At 52.6% G+C, this 24,009-nt stretch overlaps 2 protein-coding genes across 3 annotated transcripts; one reads left to right on the plus strand and one right to left on the minus strand.

Annotated features, from left to right (window-relative positions):
• Positions 1-1,581: 1,581 nt before the first annotated feature.
• On the plus strand, positions 1,582-6,479 carry LOC119111061 (sodium/hydrogen exchanger 1). The gene is made up of 3 exons (XM_037234887.1): positions 1,582-1,611; positions 4,292-6,093; positions 6,443-6,479. The coding sequence occupies exons 1-3, from the start codon at positions 1,582-1,584 to the stop codon at positions 6,477-6,479; spliced, it is 1,869 nt and encodes a 622-aa protein (XP_037090782.1).
• A 1,661-nt stretch (positions 6,480-8,140) lies between these two features.
• On the minus strand, positions 8,141-22,029 carry LOC119111928 (neurofilament heavy polypeptide). Of its 2 annotated transcripts, XM_037235806.1 has the most exons (7): positions 21,876-22,029; positions 19,969-20,003; positions 18,055-18,139; positions 12,810-13,015; positions 11,898-12,083; positions 10,925-11,122; positions 8,141-9,286 (listed from the first exon to the last, which is right to left on the minus strand). In XM_037235806.1, the coding sequence occupies exons 1-7, from the start codon at positions 21,976-21,978 to the stop codon at positions 8,990-8,992; spliced, it is 1,110 nt and encodes a 369-aa protein (XP_037091701.1). In that variant the 5' UTR covers positions 21,979-22,029; the 3' UTR covers positions 8,141-8,989. The 2 variants fall into 2 exon arrangements, with proteins under 2 accessions (XP_037091701.1, XP_037091702.1); XM_037235807.1 differs by lacking the exons at positions 18,055-18,139; positions 19,969-20,003; positions 21,876-22,029 and adding an exon at positions 13,373-13,634.
• Between the last annotated feature and the right edge of the window lie 1,980 nt (positions 22,030-24,009).

The raw sequence follows: 24,009 nt of genomic DNA on the forward strand, positions 1-24,009 counted from the left end.
TTCCTCTCCCGTATTCTCCGGGAGCAGTGCTGCTGCTTTTGATCCTTTCCGGGAGCAAGGTTGTTCGCCTCCTGTCATCTCCTGAAGCAGTTTGTGTTGTTTACCTCTCCTTATCACCGGGAGCAGCGTTATCACCTCTCCTGTCCGGGAGCAGCGTTAGTCACCGCTCCTGTCTAGGAACAACGTTATTCACCTCTCTTGACCGGGAGCAGCGTTATTCACCTCTCCTGACCGGGAGCAGCGTTATTCACCTCTCCTGACCGGGAGCAGCGTTATTCACCTCTCCTGTCTAGGAACAAAGTTTTTCACCTCTCTTGACCGGGAGCAGCGTTCTTCGCCGCTCTTGACCGGGAGCAGCGCCATTCACCTCTCTTGTCCGGTAACAACGTTATTCACTGCTCTCGACCTGGAGCGGCGTCATTCACCTCTCTTGACCGGGAGCAGCGTTATTCACCTCTATTGACCGGGAGCAGCGTTATTCACTTCTCTTGACCGGGAGCAGCGTTATTCACCTCTCTTGACCGGGAGCAGCGTTATTCACCTCTCTTGACCGGGAGCAGCGTTATTCGCCTCTCCTGTTCGAGAGCGGTGTTATTCACCTCTCTTGACCGGGAGCAGTGTTATTCATCTCCTTTGTTCGGGAGAAGTGTCATTCACCTCTCTTGTCCGCGAGCCGCGTTACGTGCCTGGTCCCCTTCTCCGGTAATGGTGGTGCTTAATTGTCCAGCTTGGTAACCCTGCCTGATTAGCGATTACCCGCATGCTCCCCTCGCTTCCCTTCATTCTGGCAGCGTTAGTGTGATGACGCTAATCAGCTGGTTCGTGCATGGATCCCAAGCACGGCCCAACCCATGACGACGTGACGCTGCCCAATCTGGCGGTGGTCGCACCGAACCAAATGTGAGCTAATTTCATTGGCTACCGTGCATGGCACGGCCGCCTGCCAGGCTTAACACCTGACGGGGTGCCGGATATTGCGCCTCGCTGAGCCTTAACCCGTGGTCTCGATTCGCCTTCTTATTGCCTCTCAGCTGTCCCGGTACCAAACAGTGCCTGCGATGCGGCCTGGAGCTCATGGCAGTGAGCACTGTCAGCATCAGGCAGCTCCGGGCGTCAGATAGGGACATGTTCCCTGGATCGGTTGTGGGAGAGGGCTGTGGCAGCTGCACGCACCTTTGGCAGTTGGCTACACGGCTCAGGACTTGACTGAATTTCCAGCTTGATTTAAACGTTATATAATTTCACTGAATCTTTCACGGTATAAATACATGTGCCAAACGTCGATTGAGCTAAATGTTTGAATGATGCATTCATATGTGCATCTCAGTGCTCAGTTTGCTAGTATTATGTGTATGTTATTATTGTGACATGTTATGTGATACATAATAACATGATCACATATTTATTGAAATGTATCATCATGATTGTTATGATGTGTTCAAATGTGCATCTTACTGTTCAAACAGTTTGCTAATATTACATGTGTTGTTGTGATTTATAATAGCACGATAATCACATATTCATTGAAATAGCACTAAAGCTATCAACGCTGCCTGAAGCCTGACCGCTTTGACAGCAAGCATGTTCGCCCGAAACTTCGATGCAAAGCACGTACGTTAATAAAGCAGCATCACCAAAGTGGCGCCGCCTGTCTCCATGCCGCCTCGGGTGCACAGAGCGGCGCCGGCGACTCGGCAGTGCCCGCGTCCGCCCTCCCCGTCCCACCTCTGCCCTCCTCGTGCCAGCAGCTCGTCACGTGCCGGCGCCGGGTCGGCTTACACCGGCCTGCCTCCCGGACACTCCTCAGCGCCGCCTCGGCCCCGTGGCGCTGGCCGCGGCACGTCCGCCAGCAGCGCAGGGACGCTCGTCCGCGGCCGGCACCGTGCAGCAGACGGCGCCGATCGGCCCCGCTGCGCGCTGGGCTACCTCGGCAGCGCCCGCTGACTCAGAGCGGACTGTGGCGCGGGAGCAGGCAGCGCTGTTGCCTGTGTTTTCCTGCACGCAATGAAGGCGCGTGCGCCCATCAAGCTCTGCGTAAATCGATGACCCTATATCATGCGTGTGTCGGACTCTGTGGACACGACTCCTGTGACTCGCCGTTTTTATTATTACTCCTGGCATTCACGTGCCCCCTCATATACGCGGCGCGTACACGTACAAGTAATCCCGATTCGGTGAGCATCTTCGTAGAAGTGTGCATGTGTAAACATGGCGCCTGAAGGTCCCACAACGCGCAAATCAGTCTGATGAGACCTGCGTTGTATGTGGGTGGGAGACCACAGCCTTCGGCAGCTCATGGTGGTGATCCCAATGAGCCCACCTAGCGCCAAATGTGGTTCACAGGATGACGGGGTCAAGGACGTGCCAATAAACCCGACAACGAGAGCTTCCTGTTTGTCAGAGCCGCAGCAGGTCTGGGTCTCTGACCGGCGGACGGACATAGGCAGTGCGTGCAGTATACTGTTTGTACGCATTGGGATGCGTGCGAGTGTAACGACCCTGCTCCGTATACGCTTGTTCTCGTTGGGCGGGTTATATGATCGGCTGTGGTCGCCAAGCGCGTGATCGCGTGTGATCGCCAAGTTCGTGAAGCGCGCTGCGTCTGTTGACACGCAAGCGGAAAAAGAAATATTCGCGCTGCGTGGCCATCGGAGCGTGACGCACAACAGCACGTAATCAGTGCAGCTTCGAAACGAATAAAACGCTTGTTTGGATAGCACGTAAGCAGGCCACAGGGAGGAGTTCGGTACGCCTGGTATTGCGCTGCTTACAACGTCCAGTCCCGCATGCAACTTTTCTAGGCCGAAAACCTGTTGAATCTATTCCAAACAAAAAGCGTAGGTAGCAAGGTGACTGAGTGTGAAAATAAGTTTGTTGACTGCCCATACTTTTTAGTAAGAAATAGTTATGCTTCACTCACCAAATGCTTTCTTCTTCATTTTTGGATCAAATGATTCCTGGGTTTGCCCTTTGATTTGTTTGACAAGAAAATGTGCGTTGTTTTTTTAATTCTTTGCTGACGCTAAAACTCAATTTGACAACGATTCACCCCAACACATACGCAAAAGAAGAAACCTGAATACACTGTAAGAAATGCTTAGATGCCTTAGCGTCAGGGAAAAGGTGGTCGGGTACATGTGTTTCTTACATTCAAGCAATAGATCACTGCAGGTCCTATCAGACTACCACAGTAAAAAACGTCAATATGTCTGGAACATATATATATATATATATATATATATATATATATATATATAAGCATATATATATATATATATATATATATATATGTATATATATATACATATATATATATATACAAACATCTGTATGTTTTGCTCGAAACGGTCCCAGCGTGGTAAACGAAAAGTTTGTGGCAATCCGTGATGTTCCAGCTGCATGCCGTTGCTACCTTAGTATGCCTGTGCTAAGTCCACGAAAGACGTCATCGAGCTGGGATGTTCAGCATCGGATCAAAAGGTTGCCGTGATATTTTTGGCATGCACCCGAGATAACAATGACGGATTGTACGTAATAGTGCACGATTTGAAGCATACTTGTTTGAGAGTTAAGGCAATAGATTTAATTTTACTAGTGGCCCTTGTTGGTCAAAATGACAGCCAACTAAATGCGCTTAAGCCCGTTGCACAATGGTATAACGTTTTTGGAACGCGGCCTGCATAGTTCAAAGACAGATATGTTGCATTCGTCATCATTCGCCTCACTTCGAGCGGAGAGGGCAGGTAAATAGCCCTTTGTATCCCGGCCTTAGCAACAGCCATGAACTCGACAAACGAAGGGTCGTGTTTCCTCGCACTGGCGGACAGCTAGCTCCCGAGAAGGCCTCTGCCGCTTCAGACCTCCTTGGTGCCGCTCTCGGAAGTGGGGTTCAGTGCCCCGCCAAGGCGCACGGACCCGCGAAAATGAGCCGGCGGCGTCCGCCCGCGCCGAGCGCGCTCGCATTGAGTACCATTACGTCGCGATTCTGGGCAGCATTGGGCGGGAATGAGGCGCATCCGCCAGCGGTCGCCGCCGACATCCGGCGGCCGAGCGGCGCCACCGTCGCCAGGCCGTCAGGGGGCGCCCTCGTCGGCGGCGGCGGTCGGCAGCCATGTCCGCGCGTCGCCGGTGGTCGCACGCGCTCCTGCTGCTGGTGCCGCTGGTGCTGGTGGACGCCGCGCCGCCGGCCGACCCCGCCGAGCGAGCGGCGAACGGCAACGGCACGGGTGGCGGAGCGGTGGCCGGCGGGCCGCCGCCGCCGCCGCCGCCGCCGCCCAACGCCACGCTCGAGTACCACGACCCGCTGTTCGGTCCGTACGACCCGAATCGGCACTACACACACGTGCGCTACTTCGAGGTGGGCAAGGTGGACTTTGAGCATGTGCAGGCGCCGTTCGTGATCGGCTGCTGGATCCTGATCGCCGGCCTGGCTAAGATGGCGTTTCACAGTGTGCCTCACATGTCGCGGATGGTGCCGGAGTCGTGCCTGCTCATCGGACTCGGCATCGGGGTCGGCGCACTGCTGTACGTGTGCCTGGGCGACATCGAGGCTTCGCATCACTTGGACCCGGACACGTTCTTCCTCTACATGTTGCCGCCCATCATCCTCGACGCTGGCTACTTCATGCCCAATCGGCTCTTCTTCGACAACCTGGGCACGATCCTGCTGATGGCCGTGGTCGGCACTATCTTCAGCACGTTCGCGATCGCCGGCGGCCTGTACCTGGTGGGCATGACGGGTGTGTACGGCGTGGAGACGTCGCTGCTGGACATCCTGCTGTTTTCGGCGCTCATCTCTGCCGTGGACCCGGTGGCCGTGCTCGCTGTGTTCGAGGAGATCCAGGTGAATGATGTGCTATACATCGTCGTGTTCGGCGAGAGCCTGCTGAACGACGCCGTCACGGTCGGCCTGTACCATATGTTCGAGGAGTACATGATTCTCGGTCACAGCGCCTTCCGGATGACGGACATCGGCAAGGGGTTCGTCAAGTTCGCCTCGGCGGCTGTAGGCGGCACGTTCATCGGGGTGGTGTGGGGTTTTGTTACCGCCTTCCTCACTCGCTTCACGGACAAGGCTCGTGTAATGGAGCCCATCTTTGTGTTCACCATGCCGTTCTTGGCGTACCTGAACGCCGAGATCTTCCATCTTTCCGGCATTCTGTCCATCACTTTCTGCGGTCTGACGATGAAGAACTATGTCATTACGAACGTATCCACTAAGTCGCACACTACGATCAAGTACATGATGAAGATGCTGGCCTCTTGCTCGGAAACGGCAATCTTCATGTTGCTGGGAGTGGCCACCGTGCATAACCACCACGACTGGAACCTGGCCTTTGTACTGGCCACCATCCTCTTCTGTGTTGTCTTCCGTTCGATAAGTGTAGTCGTGTTGACCGCCTTTGCCAACCGTTTGCGTCTGCGTCCGATCGCCGCCGTTGACGTGTTCGTGATGGCGTACGGCGGCCTGCGCGGGGCCGTCGCCTTCGCCCTCGTCATGCTCATCGATCCGCACTTGGTGAAGGAACAGCAGATGTTCCTCACCACCACCATCTCCGTCGTGTACTTCACCGTGTTCGTGCAGGGCATGACCATCAAGCCTCTGGTGAAGCGGCTGGGTGTCGAGCGCGCGAACAAGCGGAAGCTAACAATGAACGAGCGAATCCACGAGCGGACGCTGGACCACCTGAAGGCTGGCGTCGAGAACATCGTCGGCCACCCCTTGACGTACAACGTGCGCCACCGTTTCAAACAGTTCAACCACCAGTACCTGCTCCCGTGCTTGACGCGCGGACACCACAACCGCGCGCGCGATCCCAAGATCATGGAGACGTTCAGCAGGCTGGTCATGATGGACGCCATGCAGAACTACAACGACGTGACCAACATGGGCCAGAGCAGCCAGCGGCTGACCGCCAGCTCCTCGCTGTCCGTGTCGGACGCGGCCAGCGGCAGCCCGGCGCTGGCGCCGCCCGCGCAGCGTCGCTTCAGCTACCGCCGTCACGTCACGCAGGACGCGCAGCTGCCCAACCCCGTGCTGAGCGCGCGAGACCAGGTGCACATGGCGCAGGACATGGACGCGCGCCTGCTGCTGCGCGCCTCGCAGACGGCGCCGGACGAGGCGCGGCACGGCACGGTGGTCGGCGCGCTGCGCGAGGCGGCGCGGCGCGGCTCGGCCGGGCTCGGCCGGCGCCGGCTGGGCAGCGAGCCGTCGGAGCACGGCCGCGCCAGGCGAGACGAGGAGCGGCGCGGCAGCGGCGGCGATTTAATTACCCTGGACGGGGGCGGCCTACAGTACACTCGACTGTGAGCTGAGCCCGCCTTTGAGCTCGCGGTACTGTCCGCGACCGCGGGTCGACGGTACGCACGACCGTTACTTAACGGTACATCCAACTGTGAGCCCACTGCGTTGGCGATTGTGAGCTGTCTGTGCGGTCGACAGTTGGCTGACTGTACAGCCGGCTGTGGGCTGGCTGTAGAGTCGACTGTGGGCTGATTGTACAGCCGATCGTGGGCTGAACGTGCAGTCGACTGTTGGCTGACCGCACAGCCGACTGTGAGCTGACTGTACCATATCCACATCGCAGGGCGGCCTGATAAGTTGGCCGATGTTGACTATGAGTGCACTACGCCGCATTGCCGTACTCGATGACATGGCACCTGGGTCATAGAAATGAGAACATTTTCTGTTTGACTGTTGGAATTTTGTGCAGACAAGTCGGAAGAAAGGAGTTAGGATGGCGTGCGGCGGGAATGAGATCAATTAACGCATTGAGGACTTGATGATATGGAGATCCGTGGCAAGGACGATCATTCATGTTTCCATATCATGTACATGCATGGCATTGTGCTGTACCAAATTTGCATCTTATGTCATTTTTGCAACTGTTTTGGATGATTAACACGGGTCAGAAGATGCCAGGAGTCGAACAATTTCATAGCATGTATTTTAGCTGAGCCATTTTACACCGTTTTATGCCTTATGAAAACCATTTTAAGGCATTGCTAGTGGATAGTCACGCATGCGCATCGTGTCAACAGCAAAGTGGACAACGCGTTTAGACTTGCGTTTAACCAAATCCCCGCGTATGTCACCATGAACCATCGACATCATTAAAAAAGCTGAGTGATAACGGCCGGTTTCATGGATGCGATGCCGGCGGCAATATGGTGTTATATCGTCTACCTTCTCCCCCAAAATAGGCGTAGTGATAACGGCCGGTTTCACGGATGCGATGCCGGCGGCAGTATGGTGTCATATCGCCTACCTTCTCCCCTCAAAATATCGTCCGAGTGCCGACGGACATGGGGGCAACGGCAGCAGAAATGCTGGTTCACGGCCTTTCCCTCCAATAAGCAGCACTGATCTCCCACGTTGCCGCTAATCGCCCGAGGCGGCAGCGGCAGCGGCCGCTGCAGCAATACGGCAAATTAGTGCCTGATGTTCTCGTAATGCCAGCGCTCGCAGACTGAGCTCCGCAATCAGAGGCCCAGACCCCGGGCTGGGGCGTTTAGTGGCAATAAAGCAGGAGACCGGTTCTGTTTGGGGGCATGACTAGATTCGTTGCATTCCGATTCGACACCCGGTCCGGGGCCTGGCGGTATGTGTGGGCCGGCACAGTGATTGCCCTGACATCATCACCGACGCCTGCTCGCGAACACCACCTCGTCGCAGAAACCAAATCAGCGGGACGACCGAGCTGCTGGTCGCTTGACTTTAGTCACATACGTATATTGAAATACGGGGATAAGTTTCCTATTCAGCTTTGGGCTGCAGCCCCCCCCCCCCCCCCCCCCCACTCCCCCAACTTGACACAGAAAGTGGGCCAAATTTGGGGAAGAACCTTTTTTGGCGCATTTTGTGGGTAGGTTGCGTCATTTTTCATCGCCCAGCTACCCCCCCCCCCCCCCCCCCCCCCCCCCACCCTCACCCATCAACTCATTTTGCAAAGCTACGCTCCTGATGCCAGACGTGTCCGTTGGAATCAAACATACATCTTGACTGACGCTTTTAGATCATTGATAATCAAATGCCCTAGCAGACCGAATATTGTGTGATTCGGTCTTCCTTTCGAAAAGTCTTCCATGGTCAACGTCGGACGCATCAGCGGGTAAAATGCAAGTGCACAATAACGTGTCATTTTATTCAGTGCTACACCACCAGAGGTGAACAGAACAACGAGCACCGAGGCGTTGAAAGCCGCAGCTAGCCATCCGGCCTGCCAAATATGTTCATATTTAGCCTTCCAAAAAACTGCTGAGTTTCCAGTAAACGTCGTAAACAGACATTCGAAAATAAACTACGCAGTGCTGGAACATTTAACAGAATAGCGGCCTTCTACAATATTAGTCTAAAATTTTACGCGGCATGCAATATAGTCTGCATTTAAACGGCAGCATGTGTTCAATGGAAAGCTTAAGAGAAGTATCCAATATAAACGGCATGCAGCAACAGCCGCCATCCTTCCAAGCCGTTCCTTCGAGAGCCACCCATACGCGCATCGCATTCTCATTTCCAGCCTGGCAGCGGCAACCGGCCTCCACATCTAAAGACTAAAACAAGACCAGAAGCGCGAGTCTCCGGCGGCGGCGGTATCACTGGCCGACCGCGACCGGCGGGGAACGTCACAGCCCGAGCCGGCGTGCCGGCCCGGCCCGACACTCGGCGCCACCTCGCTGGCGCTCCAGCCACCCATCGGAGGGCCGACGGGAGCGAGCGACGCCTCGCGAGCCGCCCGAGCGCGGCGAGCGAGTCAGCCAGCCAGCGCAGCCTACACCTGCACACCCACGCGCACGCACACGAACACAGCGAACGACGGCGAGCTCGGCTGGCGCCGGGGCCGGAGGTGCCCGCCGGACGTCGACCGAACGTCCCCCCCCCCTTCCCCCTCCTCCGCGCAGCGAAGCCGGGCAGGTGCGTGCAAGCGAGCCGCGCCGGTAGCCGGTGCGTGGGGAGCCGCGGACTGACGGAACGCGCGCGGCAGCACATCTAGGCCTCGAGAGCGGGCGACTTGGCCTCCGCATCTGGGGACTTGGCCCCGGAATCTGGGGACTTGCCCTCGGATTCTGGGGACTTGGCCTCAGGGTTCGGAGACTTGGCGTCGGATTCTGGGGACTTGGTCTCCTCCGCCGGGGATGTGGCCTCCGCAGATTGGGACGAGTCTTCAGGCTGCGGTGGCTTGGTATCAGCTTCGGGAGATTTCGGGTTATCTGGCTGCGCGGGTGAAGACGGAGACTTTGCTGGAGATTTGTTGGGAGATTTTGTTGGCGAAGACGGACCCGTGCTCTGAAACAGTCATCGGGCACCAATCATAATACAACCATTCGAAGCCATAAGCAGGCGACAACCAAGACAGCACCAAGTTTGCCAGTCATCCCAATCATGATGTAAAGACGAGCTCTCCGTCGACTGCGATGAATATTGATTTTTCTACTTGCATAATGTGAGGTAAGGAAAATTAGATAGATGTGGAACAAATCGTCGGTGATGGGCAGGTAACAATAGCAATAACGGGGGCTTTAAAATATCACAAAATATAAAACGCCCATGCGCTTTGTCGTCCATGTCCTCTTCACGACATCATGTGCGCGCGTGGGTTTAAAATTTTGAGTCGAAATGTGACAACAGTGCAATTGATATTTTGCTTACATACTAAGAACATGAAAAGCATACGACAGAAACTACTCGTGCTATTTTCCATCAGAAATTGCCATCATGGCCAGAAAATCACCGTCACTGAGCGTGTGGCAGGTCCATTGACCGGGAGTACGTATGTGTGCCGCACGGGTCGAGATATGCCGGCTGGCACAGGCGGCACAGCTGGGACTGGCTAGCGGCAGGCAGGTCACCTAGTACACCATGGGCAGGAACCAGCGCAGATAGTGCAGCGTTTTGAAGAGCAGCACGAGGTAGGAGGCGGGCGAGGAGTGGACCACGTTCGCCATGCACGCCATGGCCAGAAACTCGACGTTCTCAAACCGGGGCACTTGGGGCTCAATGCAGATCACCTACAGGAACGGGTGCGAGGGCCACAAGTTAGCAACGCCTTTGAAAGATACCGAGGAAGCTTCAGATCCAGCCACCGTGCTCCTTTTTCGAGTAGGCTATCATATGGTCACAACTTTAGCTTGGCGTTAGGATAAATGCAACCGGCGAGGAGCGGCCCCCTCCCGCTCCCCCTCAACCCACGACGCCCACCACCAGCGTCGATGCGCAGGTGCCTCAGAAACAGGAATGGAAGGAAGTGGTTCTCCATGTGTCGGCGCTGCGCATTTTCTGACGAGGAGTTATGCGCTGCGGGTCGGAAACTGAGCTGTTCATCTGCGCTGTGTGCATGAATGTTCGTCGATAAAGACATCGGTCACGTGTGACGCGTGTCCCAAAGCACCTACGCACACACACACACACATGTTGAATTTGTTGAAGGCTGCCAACACAACCCTGTTTGTGCTGCAGTTCCACACCGGGTTTCATGCACCCTCTATAAATGAGCTAAGAATGACGGCCCAAATTTGCATACGTGGTGCGTATGCCACCCCAAAAATAAAGGCCACGTCCTGTCGCATTCTCACGTGCTGTCGGTAATTGGCATCGCGTCTGAGAACATGGCATACTTCGTCAGTCAGGTAAGGGGGCAGCAAAGACTGTAGAAGCATGCGGAGCTAAAGAAAAGAGTACAGAAATCACGTTCAGTCAAGATTGCTATTAGCTTGCCCTCCAACCACCTGAACATATGGATGTGCCTTGAATGTACAATCCAAAAGGACCGACGGCTCTAAACACTACAGACAGAGACTTGAGGTGCTGATGTTAGTAGCGGCCAGCTGTTCACCAGGGCCTGCAGGCTTGTAAGGCGCTATGTTAGTAAGCCGAAATCCACCTGTAAAGGAATACTCACCGTCAGAGCCGGGCTCAACCCCTCACCGGTTCCGTGGCGTCATCTATCGAGCTGGCCTGAGACTTGCGCCTGCTACGGCCCTCGCCAGAGCCAGAGCTAATCTGGCGAATGTACTCAGTGTCGTTGAAGATTTTCTTGTCGCCACCTTGCGGCTTGTGTTTCACGTTATCCAGCGAGCCAATTCTACTGCCCACCGCGGACATGTCAATTTTGATGGATTCAACCTGAAAGGGCGGCGGCCCGCAGGGCATGAGTGCAGTGCAGCCGGTGCAGTCGCCGCATGCTTCTCTCGCGAGGTGCTCCTCGCAGCCCAAACACATCCAAATATAGCATGACCATACACCGTGACGTCATGTTCTGCACGCAGCACACAAATAAATGACCGCGTGCCGTGTTGTGAGGTGCTGCAGAAAACGAATGCCCGTCTCTGTGTGGCGATACCGTTGGACGTTGAACGCATCACAAACGAAGCACATGCCATACCCGCTATTCTGGTGGTAACGTGACGACCAAAGTGGGTAAACAGCTCGTGGTGGTGACACTGAGAGCATATATCAGCTGAGCAGGCGTTCTTTTCAGCGGTCACAACTTTCAACGTGGTACAAGCTTCATGCACACAGCATACATAGCATGTTTTGTTGAACGTTGGCACATCAACCACATCATGCTTGAATGTCTTATGATTTTACGGCTGATCAGTGTAAAACAGACACTTAATGTGACACGTTGGGGCAGGTGTAGAATGAGAACGGGCAAATTTTCAGAATACTTTACACCAGTGCACCAGTGCCGTGCGTGAAAACATCCCAGACATTCCGTGGCATTCTCCAGCCAATACCGGTGCACCCCGCTGTCCGAGCGTGACCCCTAGCGACCTCTGTGCCCAGTGGACGCCACCTCGGCACGGCCAGGTGGCACTGCCAGCCGCCACCGTTTGAGCAAGTGACGCTGCCTGCAGCTCGGAGGCAGCCAGGTGGCGCTGCCACCGTCAGGGCGTACCTTGACATCGCCGCCGCCCGGTTTGTGCTGCATGTTGTCCCGCGAGCCGACCTTGGGTGCAGCGCGCTCCTTGAACTCCAGCTTCTGGTTGCTGACCTTGACATTGCCGCCGCCCGGCTTGTAGTTCGTGTTGCCCATGGAGCCGACCTTCGACTCCGACTTCCACTCCAGCTTCCTTGACTCGATCTGCAAGTACAGTGCGTTGGTCACACGCGTGCTTGACTGCCAGTGAGGTGGAAGCGAAGGGGAGGGTCCGGAGCAAGGGTGGCTGCTCGTTATCACGCTGGGGACATAATAAAGTGGGAAGCTCGGAGGGTCATGTGGCGGGATCGTCGGGGTCCCAGGCCCTTTGCAGCGCGCACGTCCAGCCGTACCGAACAACTGTCCACCCGAGGCACACTAAGCAGCTGGACTATTTTAAAACTGTTAATAAATCCGAAGCACACCTATATGCGTGTACCCGGACGTCCCTTACGGAAAAGGAAAAATGTAAAGTTGTCTCCGATCTCCTCTGACTTTGGGCTGAATTCCCGCGAAATTCTCAGCATTTAGTATAAACCCATTCGTTAACGCGGGGAGGGCATGGGCTCCGTGTCCCCACCCCCTCCCTCCCCTTTTAGCCTCGTCCCTCACACCTATGGCAGCTAGTCCATAAAGCGAACTGATATTGGCATCACCAGAACACAGGATCCTCATCATGAAACGCACCCAAACTTAGATCAAATCATCACTATTATGCGGCTAGTTTTCTCACATGATGTTGGGTGACCGAGAATCTGCGTCTATCCGATGCACAGCTATAATCATTCACCGCTTAAATTTTATCTTTGTAGTGCCGCTACCGGTTTTGTAATTAGACTTTATGGGTCTATCTGATTTACAATTATAATTGTTTGCCTCTTTAATGTTTACCTTTTTGGTGCCACCACCGGGTTTGTAGCTAGACTTCGCCTGGATTTTTGTCGAGGCCTTGCTCACGTCGATTTTGTGGCTTTCGATTTTGATGTTCCCTCCACCGGGTTTGTAGCTTGAATTTGCCAGAGACCCGATGCGAGATTTGACGTTCTTTATGTTCGGCGAAGCAGCTGTCCCCACTTGCACCTTGTTCATGGGTACTTCTGAAACGTACCGAAAGTACAGTAACACACGTCCCACGGGCGACACAAGTTATCTATACAGCTTGAGTGTGCTGCGGCGCTCAACGTTAAGCTAGGACCCCAGTCCTCAGCTTCGTGATCAACTACAAATTGGAGATGAAGTAAGTCCATTTAACTTCAGTATTTGATCTGGGGGCCATGCCTACGCATATACCATTCGCTCAAATATTTCAAGGTGTTAAACGAAAATACCTGGGGAAATAACCTATACATTTTTTCAATGCGGACTCACACGGACAATTCAATCTGTGATATCAAGCGCCGAAAGCATATACATGGCCATTATGTCATCAGAAAACTCAGCTAGCATTGGCTTACTTTCTCTGTTCACGCTGCACAAATTGTCTGCATAGTCATAGCTGGATGTCCCCAGGTCCGGAACGCGGGGTGGTGGACCGTAAGCTATCGTCCCGGACAAAGTTCGATACACAACGGGACGGATATGAGGGCTTTTCATGGCCAACAAATCAACGATAGGTGCAATAAAATTGTTTTACATTAGCAATTGACAAGGAATTTTAAATTGTTCCAAAATATTACGGATTTCCATGCCCTACTACATTGACAGGGAGTTGCTGTTCGGTATTTCTGGGATTAACATGAAATTCATAACCTTTTCTTCTAATCCAACACGTGACATAGGCTTCAGGTAGTTCATCTGCGTGCATAACTCCCAAAGCGGATTCACAAAATACCAAAACAATCGTGATCTACGAGGCATCGTGTTCAATTTCCATACTGGCACGTCGACGTATCGACCAAACTTAAATATTGATATGTTGACGCGGCATAAACTGCGAAGAAAGAATACGATTTTCCACAACAGCAATGGATTTGACCCCATACAGCTGAGCTCGATACTGAATTTCACTTAACAGTGCACTTGATCTTTTTCAGAGACGCCTTCAACTGCCAGAGATACGACTGAAAGCTCATGAGCGTTGCACTTGCGCCACCATTGCTCGTCCTCCTCACCGATTCAAACATTTAAATAAAAAGTATGAGGTCGCAAGACATCAAACTTGCAACATTTGAATGCACTACCGGGTGCCAACAATTTCCATCGCTTGCTGAACAGTTGCCTCCTTTTTCGAGGTTTCTGGGTAAAAACACATCAAAACAACTTTCATATATTTGCCAGGTTAAACTGAGCACGCTAAGAGAGGAGTTCATTCTGAAAGTGCTCTATGCCAAAACAACATCAGCGTAGTGCATACAGCTTTACTTTTCTGGATGAGCAAAGGAACGAGGTTGTGACGAAATGCAACGGATGAAAGATCAGCAAAGCTTATGGTGACGTTCTTGTGAAAAATTGTGCTGGCAAGATATTTGCTTTCTTAACCCGTTCGCAACCCTGTCTGAATACCGAGAAATCGACAGACTCACGCCAACGATTTTATTGCCGGCAGTTTATCGTCATGCGCAAAAAATGCGCATGCAATTACACCTTGCGAATTAATCGCGGAGCGTTGCATATCTATGACGTGTACATCGAACTATTATTTTATTAATTGCTGAGGGTGATACTTAAGGGACTAAGCAGGGGCAGCTTTTTGGAATGTGTGTACAGTCATTTAGAAGCCTTCTTCTTATGTGCGGACGCCATTTTATTGATGACTTGGATGGCTTCCTTATCTCTACTCAACTGCCTTAAAAATCTGGCAATCTTACTTGAAGTCTGCTTTGTCTTCTTTTTCTTTTTTGACTTTTTCTTCTTGGTCTTAACCATGGCAGCAGCTGACGCAGCTCTCCTGCTTCCGCTTCGGGAGGCAGCCGGTGATGCAGGCATTAGTTTCACGTGCTTCAAGATTCCCGTGGACACATCACTTGGATAGCTGTGCAAGCTGCGGAGACTGCGAACGGACGGTTCTCGACTTTTCCTCACTTTCTTTTTCTTTTTCTTCGTTCTCTTCTTTTCATCTTTCGGTTTGGTGTCATCAGGTAGAGACATCTTGGAATTTATACTTTTCTGGGACGGTGACCGTCTCTGATTCCGCGAGTGATGGTGCGAGGAGGAGCGTTTTTTAATCTTGACCTGAACGCCGGTACTCTTGGTAGGATTTTCGTCAATTTGCGTGGCAGACGAAGCAAACCTTTTCTCGGACACTGGAGAGCCTAACCGCCCGGCAGAGCTGTGCTGAGTAGTCAGCGCGTTCTGCCCAGAGGTGGCCCGAGCTCCAGTCAGGCACGAGGGCTTTTCAATGGGGACGGACCGAACACGGTCGGCCGACCGCACGCGATGCCGGCTCTCTGGCGGCGGCGGCGACGGGCTTCCGGGGGTCGACCTGAGGCGCACTTTGGCCTTCTTCCACTCCATGTTCTCCGGAGTTTTCTGGACTGGTACCGCTGTCTTCTGTTCTGGCTTGACAGCGCTTTGTGGGGAAATCGGAGGTTTATCTGCATCGACGGCGGGTTGGTCCTCGGAGACCGGATCGGATGCGTGTGGCGCAGAACTGGTGGACGTCTGACAGTCCGGCTGACTGCTGGTAGTTTCGGCGGCCTTCTTGCCCAAGGCGTCCGTCTGAGTCGTTGAGTGGTGTCTGGAGATCACAGTAGTTGCCGATCCCGATGACTCCTCCACGCTTAAACCACTAGCAGCAACGAATGTTTGCGTGTGCTTGGAGTTTTTGGCGGCTAGTTTGAACTTCGTAGCCAGATACTGCTGTCGGCGAACATTCCTGCCGCGGGCCATACGTGGTGGGCTGCGAGCAATCGATTCAACACTGCGCTGGTTTTCTATGGGATCGGTGTCGCTGCTGTCTGCCGCTATAGAGAAAGGCCTCCGACGCCGTGGAGATGCCGTCTTACTGCGAGACCTGGATCCTCGCTTCGGCGATGTGACAGCATTGCTGCTTCGCGTTTGCTGAATCTGTGTGGTGTTTGCTTTCTGGTTGGCTTTCACGGTGGTCAATCCCCTAGAAATTTCGGCATCAGGCTTATTCGGCTTCAGATGGTACTGTGCATGCAGCGCAGTTCCCTGACTATGAGCAACTCTTCTCTCACAGTTGGCACTCGCTGGTCTGGTTGGCTTGATCGCTGAATTGTTTTGAGATCCTCCAGAATGTTGCCTGTTAGGACTTACTCCACGACAACCACCCGGCGGTTGAAATCCTCGCGACCTCTCCTTTTCTATCTCTTTGTATTTCTCCCTAACATGCAACGGTAGTGATAAGTCGTTTGGGTCTCTCAAGTTCGCGTACACATACTGTATCATATGTTTGCCACGCGCATCGTTCGCTTTTAGGTAGTAAGTTCCAGGTAGCGGCACATTGCTGCCAGCAGATGCCGGCCTTTCCAGATTGGTTCTTGGAATGGAGTAAAGTGCCTGACCTGAGCTAGACTTCGAACTTTCGTTCTGAACGTTCTTCTGAAGGTCATTCGAAGAGACCCGATTTACCACCTCTGGTGCTGCTTGGGGAGTATGGCTGGATGGCGAAAGAGCCATCCGTTTCCTTTACAGATAAACAATTTATCCGATAGATAATGGATAATTTGTACGCCAAAAAGAAGGCCCAAAAATAAACCACAGCATATTGATAATGATTTGGCCTCGTGCGTCACATAAGTCCGCGTACTAAACTAAAAACATTGAAAACAAAGCCACTCACGTGTGCATTTTGATTGAGCGCTGTCATTTGACTGAGACAGATTTGATGATCTGTCTTGATATACTGACTACTTTGATAACCGTTACTCTGCTATATTTGTGAGGTACCTATGTAAGTACTTACTTTGCTGACGGCGATTTGGAGTTAATATATCAACGATGCATTCGCATCATAAATGTATCGCGATACGTCGCTTACCTATAATGTGGGCATCAAACTGTTATTTGATCGTTTGTTGAATGAGTGCTGACGCCAGTTAGATTAAATGGATAATTTCTTGTATGTGCTGCTTTACTATTTTCGCAGCTTATGTAGCTCATGGTCTTTGGTACTGCGAGCATGTAGGTCAAAATATGCCAGCCATCAATGTACTAGGAGCTATTGGTTAAACGAAGAGCGTAAGCAATCATTAAGATCGATTATGAAAATATTCAACTGAGTGCTTTCATGGAATGGCACCACGATTGCCTCATACCTTCCTTTAACCTACAGTTTCCTTTGCATTGTAGGCCGATTATTGTCGGATGAGAACTTACAATATGACATGGTTGGGCCACTGTCTTGAAATATATCATTGCTAATTGTTTTCATTTTTCGAGCAAAACAGCCTTTGTGCTCCCAAGATAGCAGTAAATATTGCTCATAGCCATGCATCTCACATCATTATTGTCACAAATAGCTTGTTTGTAGCCCAGAACGCATTACTGAAAATCCAGCGCGCTTGCCGTACGAGCATTGTATAGCGGTTCAAACTTGTTTATGGCGTAACGGGCATATAATGTGCAACCGTATTTCAAATGCGATTAATATAATCGTATTTGATCTACACGATTATCACCATGACGATTTTTACACAACGGATCCTACGGTTTGGTGGGTATCGGGACGTTATGGCCTGTTGAGTGGGGACCACACGACCTGGAGAGAGTCGGGACCTCATGGCCCTGCGAGTAGGGAACCACACGACCTGGAGAAAGTCGGTACCTTATGGCCCGGTGAGTGGGTGACCACACGACCTGGAGTGAGTCGGTATCTTATGGCCCGGTGAGTGGGTGACCACACGACCTGGAGTGAGTCGTGACCTTATGGTCCGGTGAGTGGGTGACCACACGATCTGGAGAGGGTCATGACCTTATGGCCCGTTGAGTGGGGGACCACACGACCTGGAGAGAGTCGGGGCCTTGTGGCCCGATGAGTGGAGGACCGTACGACCTGGAGAGAGTCGGGATCCGTGAGCTGGCGGGTGCACAGCATGTTTGTGTTTAAAGTGGCCTAGTCGATGTAGCGATTTAATATATATATATATATGCATATATATATATATATATATATATATATATATATATATATATATATCGTCACCGTACAAATGCCACTAAATGAGTCACTTACTTTTTTGCTTCTCTTGAGATGTGGCCGGCTGGACGCGTTTGGTCGGAGAGCGGCTCTTCTGAGGGGAAACTGATTGGTCGACATCCTGTAAAACCAGAAGAATGTAGCAAACAACCAGCAATCTTTGGAAATCGGATTATACATGAAATGAATCTACGCCCTTGGCATTTGAACGTACAATTACGCACGTTTCAGACTCATGTGCTCGTATTTTGTAATGAAAAGCTATCCTTGGGTATGCAGTATAGCTGCTGGTGCGCCAATCAGTCAGATTAATGGAGCTTGGTTGAAAGGCTTCGCAAGCCTGCGTTTTATGAGTGTATTATCTGCCACAATAGATGCAAGGTACATGCATTGGGCCAAATAATATGTTAATAAGCTGGGTAACAGGTCAAGAAAATATCTAAAGCAAAATCCAAGTTTCCAGTAATATAAACACAACAGTATTTTGGTTCACGTTTTGCTCCTTCCCGTCATGTCATCTGAAATTTTTGTATCCTGATCAAAACTATTAACATATTGCCAGTGCCGTCATAAGCATTATACTAGGAGGCCTTCAGAGCTGCCAAGTGCTCCGAAAGACAGCATCGCAATTGTATTTATTAAGTAATGTTGAAAAGCTACTGAACAAACCATTTGGATCGCGCCAAAATGGTATTAAATGTACACACTCGCATGTCATTAGGTCAAACACCTGTATTTGCACAAGTACTTTCTAACTTATCGTGCTAAAGAATATAAAATGTGCAGCTGTCTGTTAACACCATATTTCCAATGAGAGCAAAGCACCCGCAAAAATGATGTCACAAAAATATGTATCATGAGATGTCAAAGTCTTCTACACATGTTTGTATTGCTGATTGGGGTTAAAGGGCGCGTCGACCACCATGGTCGTGTTGCGTCTATTTCTGCGCATTTAAAAGCATGCTGATTTTTGGGTGATTGGGTCAGTGAGTAATAAGTTAAAGGTTCTACACCTGTTCTTCAAAACAAAAATCGTTAGTGCCAGAAACAGGTAGATCAAGGTGGTTAAAGTTCAATGAATATTATTTTTCGGGGGGAGCTTCATCAGCACGGAATAACATTTCATATTGTGCAGTGATACCACCACGTGTGCAGTGATGTCACCACGTGTGTAGTGATGCCACCACGTGTGCAGTGATGCCACCACGTGTGCAGTGATGCCACCACGTGTGTAGTGATACCACCACGTGTGTAGTGATGCCACCACGTGTGCAGTGATACCACCACGTGTGTAGTGATACCACCACGTGTGCAGTGATGCCACCACGTGTGCAGTGATGCCACCACGTGTGCAGTGATGCCATCACGTGCTTTCTACACACGGTGGTATCTTAAGTAGAGTTAGCTGACCTAATGCTGTCCGTCTATAAGACACCAACACAGGTATCTCACGTAGAACATTTAACGTGTGATAAAACAGTTGTTATATTTTACATATCAGATTTACTGTAGAGCGTTAGGTGGTCGGATATGTGTGACACATAGCTCTTGACACAATGATGAAGTCAAGATATCTGGTCTGAAGTGTCTAATAATGTTTTATATCGATTATTTTTCCTTCTACACGCTAATAATTACTAATTTAGTGAATTTAATGAGCAATGACGCAGTTCCTGTGATCCTATGACTTCTGTGCAGCTCACATAAATGCACAAGACCGCATTTCAATATCAGAAGGGAAACACATTCAAGTCCCTTGCATTCTCAAACATGACCATCATAAAGTACCTGAAATTCGAGATAGGGCGCGCTCTTTCACTTTCCTTTTAACGTCCCCGGAATACGAATAACTCGGAATCTGTAGTTAAAGCGTTCATAAAAGCAAAAGGTGAGAGCAGCAAGAAAAGGCAAAGCGTCGCCGCATCATATGTACGTAAGCAGCTCACTTACCTTTCCTTCGTCCACACCCGAGTCCCGATCAGCGTCTGAAACCAGAGCAAAACGGTCAGATTCAGATAGATTTTTATCGCAGAGATAAGCACTGAGGTTTCCGAACAACCAGTGCGGCGTGAAAACCGAAAACTGCTGAGCAGCCCTGCCTACAAAGCTTCAATGACTCGTTTTCAATGCGGCATCACTGACGAAACCTCCAGCTTCCGAGAAGCGATCTGCATAATCCTGAAATTGTTGCGGCTTAATCAAGGAAACCGATAGTAACCAAGCAACATGAAATTACAGCTTGAATCGTGTGCGAAATAAATGTACGAATGCACCCATAACGAGCTGCATTTGATGTTCAGAAATTTCAACTCGTGTCCATTTAACAAGGCACACGATCCAAAGGCGGTTATTTCCGCACTGCCTGCACTACATGTGTCGCATAAAACAGGATGAAACGGCGATAAAAAAGCATGCATATATATATATATATATATATATATATATATATATATATATATATATATATATATATATATATATATATATACTGTATATATATCTATATTTATATATATATATATGTATATATATATGTATATATATATATATATATACTGTATATATATCTATATTTATATATATATATATGTATATATATATATATATGTATATATATATATATATATCTTCGCATGTCATTAGGTCAAACACCTGTATTTGCACAAGTACTTTCGAACTTATCGTGCTAAAGAATATAAAATGTGCAGCTGTCTGTTATATATATATATATATATATATATATATATATATATATATATAAAGCAGTCCATTTAGCCCGCCAAATTTGGCGTCCCATGCTTCCTTATTCCGGTACCCTCATGTTTTAGTTAGTTTTAGTTCATCTTAGCATTATCGTAGTTATGTTTATCAGTATTGTGCCGATATACCGAACAAAAATGCAACAAAGTGTGTTTTTCCTCCTTCGTTAGGTCTCGGAAGGCAGCCCAGCATCCAAAAATGAATGGCCACAGCCACGAAGAAAACGAGCAGCAGTGCTGTGTTAACTCAGACTCGGAGTTACAACGGTTGGCAGAGCAACATCGGTCATCTTGATGTTTGTTGGCTGTTTTCTCGTATAGAGTAACAGATAACTCTAATATGAACAGGAAAATCAGCAGACGTTTCCCTCTGTCTTATCAGTAGACCGTGAGCCCTCTTCATTGATGTGAAGAGGAATCCTTCACGAATGTCGTAAATCACCATCTAGCGGGCCCTCAGAAAAGACGACGCAATGTTAATCATTTTAAAGTTTTTTTAAATACCGGAACCAACGTGAAATACCGACACCTACTTACTGTAGCCATGTCGTCCAACAACTGACACAATTCACTTGGTCCCGCAACTTCACGCAGCTATGTGCTTAAGTGCTCGCGGGCATCTAAGGAGAAACTTAATTCGTATCATTATTTTTATGGCTATCTGGGAGGGTACCCGAACGTGTAACATGTGATGCCATAGAAACGCGGTCGTATTGGTTGCTGGTAAAAATAGGAGGAAGACCGGCGTGCGCAAAAGACATATGTGAAGAAAGATCCAGCCTAACCTTGATCTTTCATGAACAGCTTCGATAAAATATGTCGCAGTTCAACTTGCGTAATTGTACAAAGTCATAGACGTCGCAAATCTCGCACCGGCTAGGCTAATTATAGCCTTCATGGAGCTTAAAACCATTATCACCAAACATCCTGCGCTTGTGTTACCCACGGAGGCATGAATTAAGTTATTGAGGAAACATTCTGTTCCGCGATAGATTAAGCATTGCCTATTCGGGGACGATTGTATGGCTTTTCGAAAGCATGGGCCGGGTAAAACTTAAGCTGTTCATGTTCAGCAACATTTCCCCAGAACTCCCCCACCTCTTCGTTTCCGCGAGAGCGACCGGCCCCGTATCTCCTTTTTCTTGAAGTCTGCCTCCTCTTGCTTCTTCTTCTCCAGCAGCAGGGCCTGGGCGCGCGTCATACGTATGACGGGTCCGCCGCCGGCGCCGGCGGCGGGCCGCTTCCTGGGCGAGGCTCTCCTCCGGTCCGCCGATCTGCCCGTGCGCTCTTCGGCGGGCGCGGTGGTACCTTGCGCCGCCGGCTCCTCTGCTGGCGGGGGGTCGGATCCGGTAGCCGCCGCCGCCGCCGCCGCCGCCGCCGTCGCTGCGGCTACCGCGATCGGCGCCGCCGCCAGCGCTGCCTCAGACGCGCCCGTCTCGACCTGCCCCGGTTCTGACTCCGGCTCCGGCTCCGGCCCTTGTTCCGACCCCGGCGCCGGCTCAGGCTCTGGCTCTGGCTCTTGCTCCGGTGCCGGTGCCGGCTCCGGCTCCAGCTCCGGCTCTGGCTCCGGCTCCCGCTCCCGCTCCGGCTCCGGCTTCGGCTTAGACTCCGACTCCGGCTCCGCTTCCGTGCCCGTTTGTGTTTCTTCAGCTGCCTCAGGTCCCGTTGCTGCTGTTTCAGCAGTGGTTTCAGCCCCGGCTTCTGCTGTTTCGTCAGTTGCCTTAGCTCCCGTTTCTTCCGCTTCATCGACGGCCTCCGCGCCCGCCTCAGCAGCCTCGGCCGCGGTGTTTGAGGCTGCAGTCTCGGCCGATTCCGGAGCCGGTTCGGAAACTCCAGAGGGGGACGGCGCAGGCGATGGGTCTGTGGTGTCGGTGGTCGGGGCGGGCACCTCTTGGCTGGCGTCTGGAGACGCCCGATGGCTCGTTTCCCCGGCTGGAGTCGACGAGAGCGCCGGCGAGGGAGCCTTGGCCGACGCCGGCGTCGGCGTGCGAGCCGCTTCCGTCGCGGGAGCCGGCGACGGCAAGCGCGAGCTCTCCTTCGCTGCGGCGGGCGTCGGAGTGCGGGATGCCTCCTTCGCTTGAGCGGCCGAGGAAGCGCGTTCGTTGTCAGACGCCGGCGTCGGCGTGCGGCTCTTCTCCTTCATCGGACGAGGCGACGGCGACGGCGACACCGGCCGGCCCGAAGCAGGCGTCGGGTTCGGCTGCCGTTCGGCGCCGGGGATGGCGACGGTGACGGCTTCGCGGCGGACTGTGCGGAGGACGCGCGGGACGGCGCCTCCTTAGTGGGAGCGGGGGACGGCGATGGCGAGGGACCCTTGGCCGAGTCGGGAGAGGGTGTTCGGTCGCGAGCGGCAACGGACGAGCCCCTGCTGGGCGCGGGGGACGCCGCCTTGTTGGGCGAGGACGAGAGCGCCGGAGAGACGCGGGCGGCCGGGTCCGGTGACGGCGAGGGCGCTGCGCTGCCGGCGGCGGAGGCGGCCGCAGGCTGGCCGCCCGTCTCCGCCACCGACGCCGACGAGTCTGGCCTGTGCTCGGAGCCTGCCTCGGAGGCCTTGCGACCACTGGCCGCCGTGGACGGTCGCGAAGACGCCGCCGCCTCCTCGGGCCTCGATGGGGACGCCGCCGCGACCGAGGCCGCGTCGCTGTCCTTATCAGCATCCTCCGGAGACGAGTGGTCTTCGGGCACCTCCGGGCTGACCGAGCGGTGCGACTCGACCGCGCCGTCCGGCCCCGCCGCCGAGCCGGCCCGGGCCGACGAGGCGCGCGAGCCGCGCGCCGACGACGGCGTCGGTGAGGCGGCCACCGCCGAGCGCGCCGACGGCGGTCGCGACGACACGCTCGACTTGACCGACGGCGGCCGCGACGACTTGGCCGACAGCACCGACTCAGGCCGCGACTCGTCGGCGATCTCGGCGGCCGTCGCGCTGTCGGGCCGCGGCGCCGGTGCCGGCGACACTACCACGTCGTCATCGTCGGAGGCGTGTCCGTGCGCCCCGCTGTCGCCGTCGTCGTGGAGCGCCGTGGCGCCGACAGCGCCCGACACCGTGTCGACGGTGCCAGCGCTGGCCTCCGCCAGCGCCAGCGGGTCGGCCGGCGCGTCGTCGCCGACGGCGACGTCGCAAGTCAGCAGCTGCTGCTGCACCGAGCTGAACACCTTGCCGACCAGCCGCTCGGCATCCAGCGAGCCCTGCGAATCAGCCGTCGGCAGCGGCGGCACCTGGAAGCCGCCAAGC

Source organism: Pollicipes pollicipes, unplaced genomic scaffold (genome assembly GCF_011947565.3).
Source record: "Pollicipes pollicipes isolate AB1234 unplaced genomic scaffold, Ppol_2.1 Scaffold_7261;HRSCAF=8764_pilon_pilon_pilon, whole genome shotgun sequence".
In the NCBI taxonomy this organism is placed as follows: domain Eukaryota; kingdom Metazoa; phylum Arthropoda; class Thecostraca; order Pollicipedomorpha; family Pollicipedidae; genus Pollicipes; species Pollicipes pollicipes.

What these genes read in the sequence shown, in the direction of transcription:
- LOC119111061 (XM_037234887.1), top strand. Translation starts at nt 1,582, where the DNA reads ATGTTCGCCCGAAACTTCGATGCAAAGCAC. An exon ending in GAAACTTCGATGCAAAGCAC is followed by an intron (nt 1,612 to 4,291) that starts GTACGTTAATAA and finishes GCCACGCTCGAG; the next exon opens with TACCACGACCCGCTGTTCGG. An exon ending in ATGGACGCGCGCCTGCTGCT is followed by an intron (nt 6,094 to 6,442) that starts GCGCGCCTCGCA and finishes TGCGGTCGACAG; the next exon opens with TTGGCTGACTGTACAGCCGG.
- LOC119111928 (XM_037235806.1), bottom strand. Translation starts at nt 21,978, where the DNA reads ATGACGCGCGCCCAGGCCCTGCTGCTGGAGAAGAAGAAGCAAGAGGAG. An exon ending in CGGGTGTGGACGAAGGAAAG is followed by an intron (nt 18,140 to 19,968) that starts GTAAGTGAGCTG and finishes CTGGTTTTACAG; the next exon opens with GATGTCGACCAATCAGTTTC. An exon ending in CCGGTGGTGGCACCAAAAAG is followed by an intron (nt 12,084 to 12,809) that starts GTAAACATTAAA and finishes CTGTACTTGCAG; the next exon opens with ATCGAGTCAAGGAAGCTGGA.